Source organism: Myxocyprinus asiaticus, chromosome 13 (genome assembly GCF_019703515.2).
Source record: "Myxocyprinus asiaticus isolate MX2 ecotype Aquarium Trade chromosome 13, UBuf_Myxa_2, whole genome shotgun sequence".
In the NCBI taxonomy this organism is placed as follows: Eukaryota; Metazoa; Chordata; class Actinopteri; order Cypriniformes; family Catostomidae; genus Myxocyprinus; species Myxocyprinus asiaticus.
Genome location: NC_059356.1, coordinates 20,924,299 through 20,941,806, shown reverse-complemented (window position 1 = coordinate 20,941,806; position 17,508 = coordinate 20,924,299). Strand labels below are relative to the sequence as shown.

General features: G+C 37.4%; 1 protein-coding gene and 1 long non-coding RNA gene across 2 annotated transcripts in view; one reads left to right on the top strand and one right to left on the bottom strand.

Moving 5' to 3' along the window:
- Window positions 1–17,508, bottom strand: part of LOC127450172 (protein sidekick-1-like) — a 539,544-nt gene that overhangs the window by 2,833 nt on the left and 519,203 nt on the right. Inside the window, exons 36-43 of the mRNA XM_051714029.1 lie at window positions 12,493–12,608; window positions 11,000–11,186; window positions 9,254–9,391; window positions 8,336–8,497; window positions 7,996–8,121; window positions 5,447–5,611; window positions 639–776; window positions 26–146 (exon numbers count right to left, since the gene is read on the bottom strand). Of these exons, the coding sequence (XP_051569989.1) occupies window positions 26–146; window positions 639–776; window positions 5,447–5,611; window positions 7,996–8,121; window positions 8,336–8,497; window positions 9,254–9,391; window positions 11,000–11,186; window positions 12,493–12,608 (1,153 nt within the window). The remainder of the gene's footprint in view (window positions 1–25; window positions 147–638; window positions 777–5,446; window positions 5,612–7,995; window positions 8,122–8,335; window positions 8,498–9,253; window positions 9,392–10,999; window positions 11,187–12,492; window positions 12,609–17,508) is intronic.
- LOC127450209 (uncharacterized) lies at window positions 3,551–7,774 on the top strand. Its single transcript, XR_007898929.1, has 3 exons — window positions 3,551–3,770; window positions 5,401–5,592; window positions 5,696–7,774. It is a non-coding gene; the product is annotated as an uncharacterized LOC127450209 (long non-coding RNA).

Below are 17,508 nucleotides of genomic sequence, written 5' to 3'. Positions count from 1 at the left end.
ACAGTGATTTTATACACATTTATACCTGGTGCCATTCTTCCTCAGGAAGACACCCTTGACATGAACAGGCCTGCTGTTGAGCTCTAGAGATGTGAAGCCTCCATTGTCCAGTGTGACCGTTTCCTCCACTGTAGACACAGCTTTACCTACAGCAGTTAGCATATCATTATCCCAGCAAAAACATCTTCCCTTTTTCATCACTGTTTTAACTGGACAGCTTGGACATATACCTTAAGTGGGTGGACGTGTTTTACTGCATGAACAGATGTAAGAGATAATGTAGTCAGTTGGTCATTATCACAAAGTATCACCTTGAAAGGGGTTTATTTTGCGATAATGATTGGTTGTACTGTACATTATCCCGCTTATAACACGACTACTTAACAAATAATTTTTGAGTTGAAATGATTAAGCTTATTTTTAGAGACTGCAGAGAGACAGAACACAAGCATTGCTGAGTAGAAAACATCTGTTTCCCAGATGAGCGATCAGTTTTACAGTGTTGCTATGGACAAAAGTTCTCAGAATCAGAATCAAGTATTCCAGAGAGCTGTGTAATAAGCAGTTTTATGACATAATGATGGTGTGAGGGAGGATGGAGGGACAGATTTTTGGGTTTAGTTTGGTTTAGCTCACACCTGTTCCACAGCTCTTGTACTTCCTGTTCTGGCCATGCAGGACGAGTCCAAAGACCAACAGCAGCAGCAGAATGAGACCACACAACGCCAACACAATGAGAAACCACCACTCCTCATAAAACGCCGTGTCCAGTTGGGCTGTGTATGTCAGAGACAATGAAAAACAAAACATAAAGAGTGAACGAAAGTGAGATTAAAAAGAAAACTACATTCGACAACTACATTCAACAACATTACATGTTGCCCCTCTGCCACAATGCTAGGGTGCTGTGGGTGATTGCCAGGGCATTGCCATGCAGTTGCTAAGATGTTCTAAGAGTTTTTTAGTGTGTTGCAATGTGGTTGCAAAGGTGTTTTGGATATTTACTTACTGGCCTAAGTCAAAAGAGCCTACCCCCAATATCTGTGGTATTCTGTTCCATGAATATGGCTAAATACACTAACAGTGAAAAGTTTGGTCACATACTATTGAATTTATGTCTCTCAACATTCTGAGCTACACTTATGCTTTAACACTTAAAATTAGTTTTAAGCATTAAAGCGTAAGTTAAAGCAGACGTAGACAGAAATATAAATTCTATCTATCTATCTATCTATCTATCTATCTATCGTGTACTGTACGTATATGTAAAGATACTTGAGATTTATAATCTGGCAAAATAGCTATTTTAAAGAAGCTACAATATATAATTGGGCGTCTTATTTAAAAAAAAGTTTGATAGCTAACAGCACACCTCTCCTCCACATGATTTGAGGTAGCATTCATGTCCATAGCACAAGCAACATGTTATATGAGTTTTACGCCATGGTCTATATAGCAGTTAACTCTTTTTGAAAAAACCCTAACCCTGTGCAGTAGCAATAGTAATGCTTACTTTTGCATTACTTCAGAAACAGCAATGATTGCCTAACATATTTGAAGCAGCAGTGACAGTGAGCTTATTGGTATGTGTCCTATCTCCTCAACTCTAGTGCTCTAGAGTAAAGGAGAGTGTGGCCCAAATGTGCCAGAACTCTTTAGTCATATGCTCTGACAGCCTCTGATGGACTGCTCTGACAGCAATATTGAGCTGCGGTGACACCAACTCACAGACAGATTTGAGCACGCCTGTGGTATGAATATTTCAGTCCCATGACACACAAGATGTTGATAACCCACTCTGCTTTTTATTTACAAATATACCTCTAGGACTTTCAGCACGCTGCATTAATTAATCGCTGAGGCAACACGGAAGATTTTCTTGAAAGTACTTGCCAATGGCCAGTGAAACAGACAGACAGAGACAGAGAAGAAACCTCTTGTCTTTGATGACTTTATCTGACTTTAGTCTGTTTTTTGAAAGCTTGCTTCATATTACTTTAGATGATGACATTGAAATCTTGCTTTTAAATGTTTTGCTTGGTGCTCTTCAAGGTTAAAACCCAAAATAAAACACTACCCACACCGTAAACCCTAATGCTGTCATTACTGGAAAAATCTATTTATCAAGTAAAATTATACATGACTTGAAATGTCAAGTTTTAGGCTCATAACTCAAATATTCCTTGAAATGTTCCTTTAACTTATATATATATATATATATATATATATATATATATATATATATATATATATATATATATATATAAATAAAATAAAAAAATCCATAAACTCAGGATTTTAAGTGTTAATAACTCAAACTATTGAGTACAAAAATGAGGCTATGGGGAATACCCACAATGCATTGCATAAAATTGGCCTTGAATTAGTTAATTATGTTTTCTTGGTCAAAGGGAACATATGGGAGCATTTAAATAGTTGTTATTAAGAATTCATAGAGGTTTTGGCTCTTATGTAGTATTATTTATGTTGTTTTGTTGCAAATAGATGTTTCGTGTGATGACATCATAAGGGTGATCGGTGTCCCCTTTAGTCTATTTGGACCCTGTTAAAACTATATCAGTTCATCTTGTGCATGTGAAACTGAAGTACAGGCATATATGCATTTCTGGGAAGAAATATGTTTATCTAATGATTGACCTAGAATATTTTGGTGAGCGTGCAAAGTGATGCGCTACGCTCAACGACCGTGCTTTGTCTTACCCTATTTTTAAAGGCAATTTTTGTGCCAGCGCAAAGGGCAAGTGGTCGTGGGTGGGAGTGGGATATTGTATGTTAAGGAAGTGGCACAAAGTGCAATTTGCTATTTTCCTGATAAATAGGTCAATGCGCTAAGACGTTTCAGAACCAGGTCTGTTTTCAGCAAAGTCTAAGTTCAGTTCCTACATTTACAGTTTGGAGATTTGGAGGCATAATTTGATGTTCCACTAAATGTCCAGAGTTGCAGTCGTTTTATGAAACAAAAATTTATGAGATTTGTAAACTTTTTTTTTTTTACTTTCTAGAGGTCATTGTTTATTTTTTAATTATTATTATTATTTTGTTTATATTTACAATTGCATTTATTATATCATTTGTATTAATACTTTTTTCACCTGTTGTCATAGAGTAATTTTTCAGTCACAGCAAAAGGGGCTGTTAAAAGAAGTTGAAGTGGGAATTTTTTTTTGGATTTGGTAAGATTTTTTTGACCACTTCTTTATTTTGATTATATTTTTTTTTCATTTGAAAAGTAAATTCAATATATATTTATTTTTGGTTTAATTTTTACATGTTTCAATAAAATAATATTATGTCTTATGTCTTATGAATGTGCTGTCTTTGTTTACAATATATCGCTGGTGCTTGACAGGAAATGGACAATATAATAGGACACAGGCGCTGCAATAACCAGAGGAGAACCTCCGAATTAAATTGCACTTGACCCAGCCCATTAGTGCTGTGTGCATCTGTTAGGAGGTAGTTAGGGATAGTACTGACGAACACGGAAGGCGGAGCCCGGATGATGTCACCTGTGGGGGAATAAGAAAGAAGCGCATGCGTCTCGAGTTTGGTTTGAGTGTGTAACTCAGCCCACAAAGAGTGTTAGGACATACGGCTCTCTGTGTGAATTACTCTACCTCTTTTCTTTTACGGTTATTGTTTGTGGTTGAGGAGTATCACGGAAACTTATCGACCGACGCCTATGCTGGACCAGGGAGTCGGATCTCCACACTGATCGCCACCGGGCCAGAGCGACGCAAAGCCAACAGGTGAGTGGCCTCTCTCTGGGCAACTCTTAGCTGACACACACACACACACACACACACATCCATCCATATATTTTGGTAGGACTGACTCCCACGTTATATTGCATCATGTAGGGAAAGTTGAGTTTGCATGTTGTGCGTGGAAACCTGTTCAGCGTATCCCCTAGATATAAACTTTTGTAGCGTGTTTGCAGGCAGTGTTCCGTGTCGTAACATCATCCAATTTCGCAAAAACCCACTTGCGCATAGACTTAGCACGAAAATACCAAAACTTCAACTTCATTTAAGCTGTGTTATTGAATGACTAAAATGTAATCCATTCGATTAAAATTATTAAGTTGAAAAAACAACATTTAAATTGCAAATTTGATTTAAGTATACTTGCATCTAGGTACCTTAACTTAAATAGTTAAGTTCATTCAACTCAAAGTTAAGTGAACTTAAATGCACAAGTTTTGGAGATGCCATTAGTCAATTCAAGTGAGGGAACGAGTTTACTCAATCTATTGAGTAGAGTAAACATATTAGGGGTTTCAGTGCATGAGTCCTGACTTAGCTTATAATATCCAAAATTAAAACAACTTTGTTTGGCTTTTGTTATTTATTAACAACAAACTATTTTTTATAGCACAGATTTTTGCAGTGAGACAAAGTAAACACCTTTTTTTTTTTTTTTTTTTAAACTATTAAAGTTTTATGGTATTACTTCAGGTATAACATTCAGAGATACAAAGGTTTTTGACTATATTTGTTCAAAACATAAATCTCCAGTCAGTGCTTGAGGTTCCTTTTAAGGCATTGGCATAGATGGCCTCAACTTCATTAATGAAGTCTGCTTAAAGGGTAAAACACAGAAACCAGTTGTATTACCCTTGATAAGGATGCTGATTAATGTTGTTCAGAGTCCAAGTGTGACAAATTCAAAACGTGGTTGCTTAACCACAGGAAATCAGATGAAAACAAGGCAATCTCTAAAGGTAAACATGAATAAAACCATATAAATGGTAAAGACCTTAGGAAAGAAAAATCACAAATGAGATCTCTTTTAAATCTCAATTGTTTCCCCTAGACAGAAATGTGAATAAATGGAGAACAAATTGAGAAGTCTCCTTCTCTTAAGATTTTTCTGCTGAGCAAAAGACTCAAGTAATCTCACGTGTCTCCTCTAGAGTTTCAAAGATCTCAACAATGTCTCAAACTGTGTTCAGATTTTCCAAGGAAGCGCCGTCTTCAATCAAAAGTCAAGATTTCAATATGAACTCAACCTTTTCTCAATCAAATTCTCCCAAGACCAAACTATCTGTGTTATGCTATCTACAGTATATTAACTTTACAAAATTAAACTCTCATCAAATGTCAACAGTTGTATAATTTGTTTCTATATTTAATTTCCTAAGGTATTTGAAAAAAATCTATAAGTTGGAAAGAGCAACTTCTGAGCAATATTTGTTTCCTCTGGGAGGACATGATGCATCAAGATCATGTGGTTTTCATGTTATCATGCTCATCTGACTCATGTGGTTATCATATTATCATGCTCATGTGATTATCAAGTTCACATCTGACTTAAAATAATAGAATCATGAGCAGTAACTGTTGCAATACTCTATCAAAATCTTTTCTACTGTTTCAGCGATGACTCATCATAGTACAAGAGGACTTTAAGAGAGTGCAATTACCTGACATGGCAGCAGAGGGCGCACTCGGCTCACCATAGCCGAACTCATTGACGGCCAGCACTCGGAACTGGTAGCTGATGCCCTGGCGGAGGCGGTCCAGACTCACTGAGTGAGAGGTGCTTGTGGGAGGCAGGTGTCGCACAAAGGTATCCCACAATCCCTCGTCTGCAAACAGAAAGGTCTCCTTCAGTGAAATGTCATTGTGGACTTGGAAAATTATTAATGTGTTCCATTACACTTTCTTGGCAGATGCTGACATCCAGGGGTGAGCAGCTCATTCATTCTCTAACATAAAATGTTGTGCATTATAACAGTGATGACATGGGCCCGGCAGTTATATGAATCTATCCCAGCAAGTAAATGATCAGTAAAAGACATAATTTGTTAGGTGTCATCATGTTTATCTAAAGGAATACATCACCCAAAAATGAAAATGTTTACTCATCCTCATGTTATTTTCAAAACGTACAAAAATGTTTTTCAGTGGAACTCATATTTGAAAGAATTTACTGGTTGCTCTTATCTATGCAATTACAATGGATGGGGACAAGAGCTTTCAAGCTTCAAAAAGGAACCATAAAAGTATAATGCTCTTTTCCATACAGTGCAAGTGAATAATGACCATAAGTGTCAATGGAAAAGAGCAGCTTGGATATCTGCTAAATATCTCCTTTTGTGTTCCACAGAAGAAAGAAACCCATATGGGTTTGAAAAGACATTAAAGCGATAAAATAAAAATCTTAAAACATAAAAGCAGCTATATCTATTTATAATGTGTGAAAAAAAATATGATAAAGACAACATGTTTGCAAAATTAATTAACAGGCTTTTATATTGTCTTTTTACTGAAGCCAATTCTTAATTTTATCTGGAGGAAAATGCAACATAAATACAAACTATTTAAAGTATGCACATTGCAAGGAAGGAGATATATATATATATATTCTCTAATAATATACAGTATGAAACCATATGCAGATTTGGTTTATTTCTTACTGGTAAGGGGCAGTCACACAAGGCTTTGGGAACACAATTTTTTTTTTTGGACAACACTATGAACCAGGATATGATGTCACGTGGGAGGGCATCTGGTGTTGTGATGAATCAGGCTTAGACACAGAGGTAAGGTCCATTAGCAGAGGTTTTAACGAAAACAGTAGTCGAGTCAGGGAAGAGTAATAACCAGGTAAGCAGTCAAGAACACAGTTCAAACAAATCCAAATCAAGAGGAGCAGAGAATAATCCAAGGAAAAATACAATGGTAATACACAGGAAAACAGGCTGGTGATAAACACTCAGAAATGACAACTGCAATGAGATTGGCAAGACTTTGCAAAGATACATAGAATGAGTGGGGTATAAATAGCCAGAGAGAGTAATCAGCCTAATAAGGAACAGGTGTTGTGTGAGAGTCAATCTTCAGGTTAGGAGGACCTCTGGTGGTGGAGAGCAGAACTGGGTGCAGATGTGACAGGTGTACTTAAACAATGAATCACAAATAACAAACAATATTTAATTAAAAGTGTTAAAATATATTGTCTACTCACTTTCCTGCAACAATAAATCTCAGCTTTGAAATAAGTATCCTGTGAATTGAGCCAAGAGGTCTCCTATCACGCATCCTCTTGACGTACAAATTCATGGTTCAGAGTTCACCAAGCTTGAATTTTGGTACGCAGCGTAGTACGATTTTTTTCGCATGAGCTTGCGTTTCCGCTGTGCTGCATTCAGATGCATTTGAATGGGAGTGAATGGAGCGCAAAGTGTAGTGTGACTGCCCCTTTAGTTGTCTAAAATAATCACTTTTAATCTCAGGATTTTAGAATGAAACAATTGTAATGTTACATGTTGCAATTGTTGTTAACTTTTGTTTTAAGTTATTAATTTATTAATAATGTTTTTATTTTTTTATTTAGTCTCACTTCACTTGTACAATTTTTGTGGACCCCCTAGTGCACCCATGCGACCCCAGTTTAAAAACCCTTCATTTGTGTCACTTCTGTTCAATTCTAAAATCTACTAAAGCAATATGAAAATAAATGCACTGATATTAACAAATAATGTAGCATTTTTCATGTCACTTCTTTTTTTATTTATTCCCTTTTCTCCCAATATGGAATGCCCAATTCCCACTACTTAGTAGGTCCTCGTGGTGGCACAGTTACTCACCTCAATCCGGGTGGTGGAGGACAAGTCTCAGTTGCCTCCGCTTCTGAGACAGTCAATCCGCGCATCTTATCACGTGGCTCATTGTGCATGACACCTCGGAGACTCACAGCATGTAGAGGCTCATGCTACTCTCTGCGATCCACGCACAACTTACCACACGCCCCACTGAGAGCGAGAACCCCTAATCGTGACCACGAGGAGGTTACTCCATGTGACTCTACCCTTCCTAGCAACCGGGCCAATTTGGCTGCTTAGGAGACCTGGCTGGAGTCACTCAGCACACCCTGGATTCAAACTTGCGACTCCAGGGGTGGTAGTCAGCATCAATACTCGCTGAGCTACCCAGGCCCCTCTTCATGTCACTTCTTAATATGATGTACCTGAGGGTCGTGCTTCAATGACATAGCCGGTCACATGTCCTCCTCCCGTTTCCCCTGGTATCCAGTGGATGTTGAGCATGGAGCCTGTCTTTGTGATGGACATTTCTACAGGGGATCCAGGAGATCCTACACAGACAAAAGAACATGCATTCAAGTGAAGAACAGGCCAGCAATGACGCTTTAAAGCTGAACCAAAATGTCTACATCATTGTGAGATATTGATCCACGCTGGTGTGTCTGGATCTCTGATGAGCAGTGTAATATGAGCTGTGCTCAACAACAGAGACCCTGAGAGTTCTGTTGATGTGTTTGTTGGTTTGTTTGTGGTTGTATAGCTCACCTTTGACAGGGCCGGCAGTGATGTTGGCCTCTGCCTCTAGCCCGTAGGTGATAGTCTTAGCCTGCACGTGGAAGCAATAGGTCACGCCTTTGGTCAGGTCTCGTACTTTCAGCCAACGCTGCCAGCTTCCCCGGATATCCACCGTTACCACTTTGGTCACACCTGATTGGCATACATATACACGTACAAGTTCAAATTGTTATGTACATAAGGACCCTCTTATGTGGATACACATACAATAACAAACATTAAAGGGTTCGTTCACCTAAAAATGAAAATTCTGTCATCCTCTACTCACCCTCATGTTGTTTCCTCATGATTTTCAGTGAATAATAACTTATATCTGTTCCTCACACAAAGCAATCATATGACTTGTAATGTAGTGTAAGTCGTATAGACTACTTTAATGATAATATTATGTTTTTTTGTTTTTGTTTTTTTGCATCCTTCTTAAAGCTTGAAACCTCCAGTCCACGTTTAATGTAATTGCATGGTAAAGAGCGACCAGTACATTCTTAAAAATTTCTCCTTTTGTGCTCCATAGAAGAACAAAAGTCATGTGGGTTAAGAACAACAATGAGGGTGAGTGGATGACAAAATTGTCATTTTGTAAAACCCTATTTACCTACCTAAGCACATGTAGTCTCAAAATCAACTATGGTATTTATATATTATTGAACTCAATCAATGCTATAAATGCTACATTCAGCTCCAGGCTTTTTACAAAAATGACAAAGAGCTATGGAAACAATAACAGGAAAATGAGTTTTCACAAACAACTCAAAACATCAAACCACTACCAGCAATATTTAAAAGCCACCATTAGAACAATAATGCTAAAACAGACTCTGACACTCAATGAAAACATTCAATGTTAAACATCACTCCACTATAGACTGATAAAGGAATCCCTCGCACCTTGAATAGGGGCAGAGGGCTCATATAACACCCTGTAGCCCTCCACCACACCATTGGGTGACAGTGGGAAACCCCAGGACACATTCAGAGTGCTGCTGGTCACCTCTGAGAAACTGATGAAGCTGGGAGCACTGGGCGCTGCGAGAAAGAAAGAGAGAGAGAACAAGAATGAGTGTAAGAAATACATTTCACAAAATAAAATACAAGGGATAGCAGAGGCAGAAACACTATATTAAAGCAATAAGCCATTTGAGGCTATTTATTACAGTATTTTACCACAGTTAATGTAAGTTTTCTTAGGCACAACATGAAGCGGAGTGCAAAAACACTTTATCCGTTGTAAAATCACTGTAATGCATAGGCTTGTGTGGATTACTGCTTTTATAGAACAGCGGCAACAGTAAAATGATTAAAAACACTAACACTGAAAACATTTTCAGCATTATGTTTTAACAACATATATCATAGATATCACAATGTCTGTCATTTCTATTCAAATTCCTACGTTTTCAGAGATTCTAATTGATTTTCTTTATCAAATTATATCAAAAGTGGTCAAAAAAGTACAACCAACTTATTACTGCAGGTTGTAACTTTGGCACCATTTTATATATAATATACAGTATATAATATATTTACACCACTTAAATATTTAATGCAGCAATTAAACTTAAATGTTCCCCAAAATTCAATATATACGTATATATATATATATATATTTATATTATACTGTATATTGACATACATCCATCCAGCCATCATCCATCCCATATTGTACACACACACACACACACACACACACACACACACACACACACACACACACACACACACACATATACACACAGTATACTGTATATATATCAGTAAATGTTAAAGCTGTAATGTAATTTCTGGGCCACTAGCACCACCAATTGGAATTGTTTGAAAACTTTGTTTTCAAAACAGTTTTCTGAATACGCCTCGGTCTGCCGTTTGTCAAACAAAGAGATAGTCACGCCCCCAACTCACGCCACTGGTTGAGTAACATTGTCGGGGCCGGTCTAAGCGGGTTGCTTAAAACAAACAGAGCAATTTTCAAAGCACCACAGAAAGACAGTGCTTACGGTTTTTGAGAAAATTAACCTATAAATGGCTTACTAATAGTTGTCTCTGCATATTAAGCTGGGATAGGAGAAAGTATTTTAACAAAGAAAAAGTTACATCATCTTTAAACAGTTGTTAAATTTCCAATGCTAGCTGTCCATGATGCAAATCTGTCCTCTTATGCCAGTGCAGCTTGTTGCTTCAGGAAATGTCAACGAGAGAAAGAGAGGGCGAGTTTCCTCTGTATGTACAAATGAGGTCACTTCAAGACCATTTGAATAATTTTCAAATTGTTTTTTGAGGTGGTTTCAGCGAGGTGGAGCCCGAGGTCAAATCACCTCCCTCTTGTGCGTAATTTATTCCGACAACATTTATAGAGTGAATGATTTAATGCAAAAAACATGAATTGCTAAAATGAATGATGCAACGGTGATATAACGCCACATGCTCCGAAATATGATCAGGTGTCGACCTGGTTTTCATGCATTAAAAAAAGAGCGAGATATGGAAGTGGACGTGTTGCCCTTGGCATGCTGTCTGCGGTCAGATTTATGGTTGGGCCTTTTAAGGTGTAACATTTGTGCTCAGGTCAGAGGGTGGTGCTCTGCAGTTTTAAATGGGAATTTAATGGCAGTTAGGATGATTTGTGCAGAAGCTCACCTGCCTGAAGAGTGCGCCCCTTCCTGGGCTCACTGTACGGGCCGTCTCCTGCTGCATTGAAGGCAGACAGCTTGACCATATAGTATGTGTAACTGGTCAGGTTCTTCAGTCTCATATTTGTTTCAGGCCGGAAGAGAATCTTAACTTTCTCAGTTTCGTTCTGATTGTCCATCTCCCAGTAAAGAACCTACAGATAGAAATGACAGAGAGAGAAAGCCTAGAATTTGATATATGTGATCCACAGTTGAGTTTGAAAGACAACATGAAGCGGCATTAGCAACCAATGTGATATATTTCTGAGTGAAACAGGATATTTAATTAACAAAAAATGTAGTGCGGCAGTATGAATGTATTCACTAGTTGCAGTTTATTTAATAATATTACAAACTTTTCATTTTTTATTTTGTGGTTAGGGTAGAGTGGTAAGGTTAAGTTTGGGGTTAGGTTTAGCGGTTTAGTACAGTGGTATGTTTGTACTAATGCTTTTAAGTTGCATTATATTTAATAATTTTACAACATTTTTTCCCCACTTGTGGTTAAGTTAAGGTTAGGGTTTGGTTTAGAGGTTAGGTTTAGCTCTATCAGTTTAGGTCTTTTTAGGTTTAGTTGGGTTTAGCGATTAGGTTTTGCTATTTAAACAATTGTATTTAAAGTCAACATGCAACAGAATTTGCAACCCATTTTACTAATCGGAGTGAAACCGGATATTCAATAAGAAAAAAAAAAAAGTAGTATGGTGCTGTGATTGTAATCTCTAGTACTTTTAAGTTGCAGAACATTTAATAATTTCCCTTTCCCTTTTCATTTTTTTTTTTATCTTTGTGTTTATGGTTAGGTAAAGGGGTAGGGTTAAGTTTAGAGTTTTGAGTTTGGGACTATTCCTCACCCCTATTAATTACATTTACTTTTTTGTCAATTATTTTGATGAAAGATAAAGTCAAACATTTGCACTGATGAATTGCACACATGGAATTTGTATTAAGTAAATATGGTAAATTTTTTATTTTATGTTGACTTTAACAAAATGCTTAAACTCTTTAATAAGTAGATAAAATGTAGGCATTTCATTCCCTCCAGCAGTGGGCTTGTAGTTTGTTAACAGATCCTGTAGAACTGAAATATCCCTGTTGAAACCAACAGGGATCTTTAGATTAACACCAATCTGCCATTTTACCACGCCTGCTCCTGGACATTTTTATATCAACGTCATGTATTTTTTAGCAGACATTCACTTAACCCTAACCTGTGATCATTAATTCATGACCCAAATGGGCAGACCTTTAAAACATACTAACACCATTATCCATTATTGCAAATCTGTGGGGACTGAAGAGAAAAAAGGAAAATGAAGCCACAGGAAACAGATTCTAGCTATTTTTCTACCCGAGAGAGTTTAAAATGACAGTAGAAGTAGAGGGGAGGAGAGAGAGAGCGAGGATGGTGATGAGCGTATAAGAGATACTGGACGAGGTGGGTGGGCTGGTGGGTGTCACCTTGTATCCCTGAATAATGCCATTTTGTGTCTCGGCGGGGGGCGGCTCCCACTGTACCTCCAGCTGTGTGGATGACAAGGTGTTGATCTGGATACTCTGAGGGGCCACGGAGGGGGCTGAGAGAAAGCACAGGAGATACTGTAAATACATCACCCTCAATCCTTCCAGATAACCACACGGATCCAAAAGACATGTACTGTGTTCTGCATTTCAGTACACGCTTTTTCACTGTCATGGTGCCAGTGCCCAATCTGGCAGTGTTCTGCACGTTTCCACTGCAGAAAAATTGGCTCTGCACTGGCCACTTAAACTAGCTGGTCTCGAAAACAGGAACTGCTAAAGTCAGAGGCCCGGGGGGGATAATGTCTGCAGCAAAGAAAGTTTGAACAACAGCAATTAAATCTGCCAAGACTGATATAAAACAAAACTAGTAATCATTCTCATTTGGAAAGTATTTTGTGATTGCATAAAATGATGAATCAAATTCTGAGAGAAGTTCACTGATCGCTCTGGCAAGAGAACCAGCACTGTTCTGGTGGAAAAGGGGTATCAGACAAACAGTGACTCCAGCACAGCTGTCACCCTCTGTTGTGTCTGTGCTAAAATTCATTCAACAACAGATAAAGCTACCCCAGACAGCAATCATCAAAAAAGAACAAATTTAACAAGACCAAACCTGAAAACAGCGATAATTCTTGAAGCATGACAGCTTGTCTATTTCAAGACTTGAAAGTTAAGTTTACATATATGATTTATGAGTGGGAATTAATTATGATGGTGGACAGAAGGGTTCAAGAGGGGTTGGCACAAGAGGCTACACTGAATGAGCTGTTATAATAAAGCACAAAGAAGCTCTGCTGCAAGATATAGCTGTTTACTTTCTACAAACCAGCTACACACTTTTAAACAGCTTAAAACAGCCTAAGCTGGTTTGCTGGTCTCCCAGCCTGGTCAATTTGCTGATTTTAGAGGGCTTTTGGGCACTTGACAGCTGGCCAGGGTGGGAGACCATCTATTTTAGACAAGCTAAGACCAGCCAACCAGCTTATGCAGATTTAACACTAACAGACTGAGCGCAGCACAATTGCAATTTTTTTTTAAAGCAATTAAATCATATCTAATTTTCATAAAATATGGATAAAACATATGGAAACGTGGATGTTTTTGGTGGGAAAAAACATTGCATAATAAATGTTACAGCTCGCTTAAGTCACACAGGCTTAGGTCATGGCTATTTGACACAATTGCTATAACAAATTAGCAATTTTCGAATAAGCATTTGACCTGTTATATGTATATTTTTATCTTAATTACCAACATGTTTACTGATTGAAAAAATGATAACACCCCTCAAGAATATCAACCTTCATAAATTTGAGAAAAATGTTTCAAAGTGTAGCAAAAATGCAACGCTGGGCATTAATGGTCAAACATTTTATATATTTTCGAGGGCTGTCGATTTAACACGTTCATTCAGTGTGATTAATTGTATAAAAAATAATGTATTAAAAAATTAACAGTTAATCATGTCACCAGAACGTAATAAGGAATATTCCAATCATCAGAGCAATTCAAGCTTGAAGTCCAACTTGTATTCAGCAGGGGGCAGTAAGTGAAACTCCAGCTGTATAGGCAATGCACAGCTATACAGAGAACAAACCACACTCAGGCTTGCTTGACATCAGCGACAGCACAAGATGAGAACGTGTACTAGCGTTCAAGTACAGCTGGACGGGGCACAACTCTGAATGCAGCAGTCTCTAATGTGTTTATCTAAGCTTCAAACTCGTTTAACTTGACACAGCAACCTACAAACGGTGTGTTCATTATGCAACGCAGCCAAAGTGAGATGCTCCAAAGGCGTCTGTCTGACGCATGTGTACATGGACCATTCCTTAGAAAAGCCCTTATAATAAATCTATTTCAGACTGATTAATTCAGTTGGAAAATTGATTGCTGTGCATTATAGGCCAATGATAGGCTTATGTTCAAGAATATGGAAATAAACAATATATTCTAAATTCTAAATCTAAATTCTAAAATCTATATTTTTGTATTGTCTTGTCAATGCTTTACTCGTCTGCCACAATTATGCATTTCAATTATCTGAATTATTATTTTTATAATATATATTTATAATTATTCATATATAACTATTTATAATGATTAGAATGATATTTAATTTGGCATATCACGTCTTGAATTCAATTAAAAATTTGAATCGACTGACAGCCCTACAATTTTACACAATAGAGCCTTTTCAGTAAATCATAGACAAACTATTTCAAATGATTTTCATTTGTTTTCTGTGTTGTTCCATTATTAAAAAAATATTTTTTTATTGTATTCATGATATATTAAACTACATTACATACAGATTTTTTTTATTTTGTATTATATTAGCACATGTGGTATATAATCAATATCAATAGTCCTCAATTTTAAAATATATTTTTTTAACTGTTGATGAATTTACTCTTGCTTGAAATAAATGATTTTTTATATACTTTTTTGTTGAATTGTGTTGTGAATTCAGAAATTCCACTAACTGTCTAAAAAAACAGTGGTAAAATTTTGCAACTCTAAATGCCCAGTGTTGCAATGATGCTATATTTTTCCAAAAATCACCCCAAAACACAATATCCTTAAAATCACAACTTTTATAATAAGTGGCTTTCTAAAAACATTTAAAGAGTATCAATATAAATATCAATATATTTGTATGAAGCACACAGGAGACTCTACTGACAATTTATTACAATACAGTTTTACGTTAGTATGTTGTTAAGCTAACAACACCATACATTTATTAGCTTAAAAATATATAAGCACAAATGAGCACACAAACATTGGGTAAAATATTCCATGAAATACTACATTTATAATACATTTTCTCACTTCATTAGCCATCTTGGATGATTTTGTTTCACTGAGCTCATCAAAATGCATTCGGTTCTTGCTTTCTCTGTGAACAATAGGCCTACATGCGATGTTGCCTTAGAATTTGGCCAAACCGAGGTGAAAGGCAGAATAAGGTTGGTACCTACCTTTTGAAACAGCCTTTGCATCAGGGACACACACACCTCTGATGCCTTAAAATGCTGTTTGAGTAGGCACCTCACAAGGGTTTAGAACAGAAGTCTGCTGTTTGTGTACTTTGACTGTGGCATGGCCGTAGGGTTGCGGAAGGCTTTAAGCGCAAAGCATTTTTCACTGCAACTCTCTACCTCCATATATTTACCTGTGGCTCTGATCGCTCTTGGAGTGTCTTGAGATGTAGCCAACATGATGTTAATCAGTGGAAAATTCATTTGTTTGTTGACCCCCCCCCCCAAGCGCCTGGGCCCCTCTAATGATGCTGTTAATAACCTGATGTTGATAACCCTGCCTGCACCGCCAGCTGCTTGAGTTCTTTATGACAGATTCATATTTACTGCTTCATTAAATCCCTTATGAGAGGAGGCCAAAAATGCTGCAAAAGGGTGAATAAGGTAGAAAAAACACACCCTGTCCTGCCAAAACTATCACCATGACTCTTTGTATTAATACTGTGGTGCTACTAGTGCAATCCTGCTTAGAAATCCATAAATAAACTTGGCAATGATTAGCTCAAATGCAAAACTGTGTGACGAGCAAAGAGCATTGAACAACATCCTGTCTGTGCAGTGTCATCCTGTTACCACGGCTGTGGTGGAATTAAACAGCAAAAACGACAGTTTGCATTTGTAGCAATTTGTCTGTGTTCGATACTTTTAAGCATATGGTGGAAATTCGGATGTAATGCATCTATTTGCTTGCAATAGGGGGATTGTTTGTCCACTAAAGGCCCTTTTATTGATCATACGAGATGCCCCACATGAATATAGATCTGTTTCGGCAGTGTAGGTGAAAAACATCCTTTCTTTTGTAGTGTACCCAATAAAACAACACAAAAATTATGTTTCCTGTGGAATTGCTGGAATGTCATATCCTGGCTTCCTCTTTTGGCAGCTCATTAGACGGAGCATCAGCTCTTCTGCCAGGCAGCTGGATATTACTCAGTCAATAAATGTACAGAAAAAAGGTTTTTTAGCAAAAGGACAACTTGAGCTCAACTTGAAGAGCACTTCAGCAGTACATGCTAGCTTGTAGGAGCCTGATGTAAGGTGGGCGAGAATGGAGAGCCAAACCATCCTTTTACTCAGAATGACAAACTCATCTTTGAACACACTGCTTTTTAGTCATCTGTTCATATCTGTAAGCACTTCAGATACATAAGGTGCTCTTAGCAGGTGTTCACATTTGAGTCAGACCCCTTTAAGTGGACAACAAAATGAACAGTGAAAAACAACAGTTCTTCGCATTCACACTGTCCCTGACTCTAAAAATGGATTGGATTAGAGTATGAAACTGGTGTAACTGCGCAAACTGGATGATTACAAATGGCTTGAATATGTTTCAAGCTGTCAAACCACAAAAAGACATACTTCGATAATGATTTGAGCCGAATTTAATGGAAAACTATGCACATCGTGCTCCGTGGCACTGAAGAATTTCAAGCAGCCTCCGGAGTCGTAGCTGGGTGCCACAGACAGACACCGAGCAGCAGAGGCGATGTGTGTTCTTTCATAGAAAATAATTATTTCTAATTTCAGAACATGCCATGTCATCCACCAGAGGTGTCCAGTGTGCAGCCCCATTTAAGTTACCCTGCCGCTCACACTTTACCAAAGTTGTGTTGAGAAATATACATGAGGAGACAAAGACTAATGTGCAACGATTAGCCCTATTTATATCTGAAAAACTGCAAAATATACAGTATCAATAATCCTCAGGAAAATGTTCTGATTATTGATGCATGAAAAAGGCATCGATCCCAAGCCTGTTTTAATATTAAAATGAGTTCTGTCAATCCATTAAAATACTTAATCTTGATTGATCACATGATTTTTCATAGGTGATCGCGATTAATCACAGATTTTCAAAGAGCTGAAATTTGACTATATATTCAATATATGACAATATATGTATACTCTT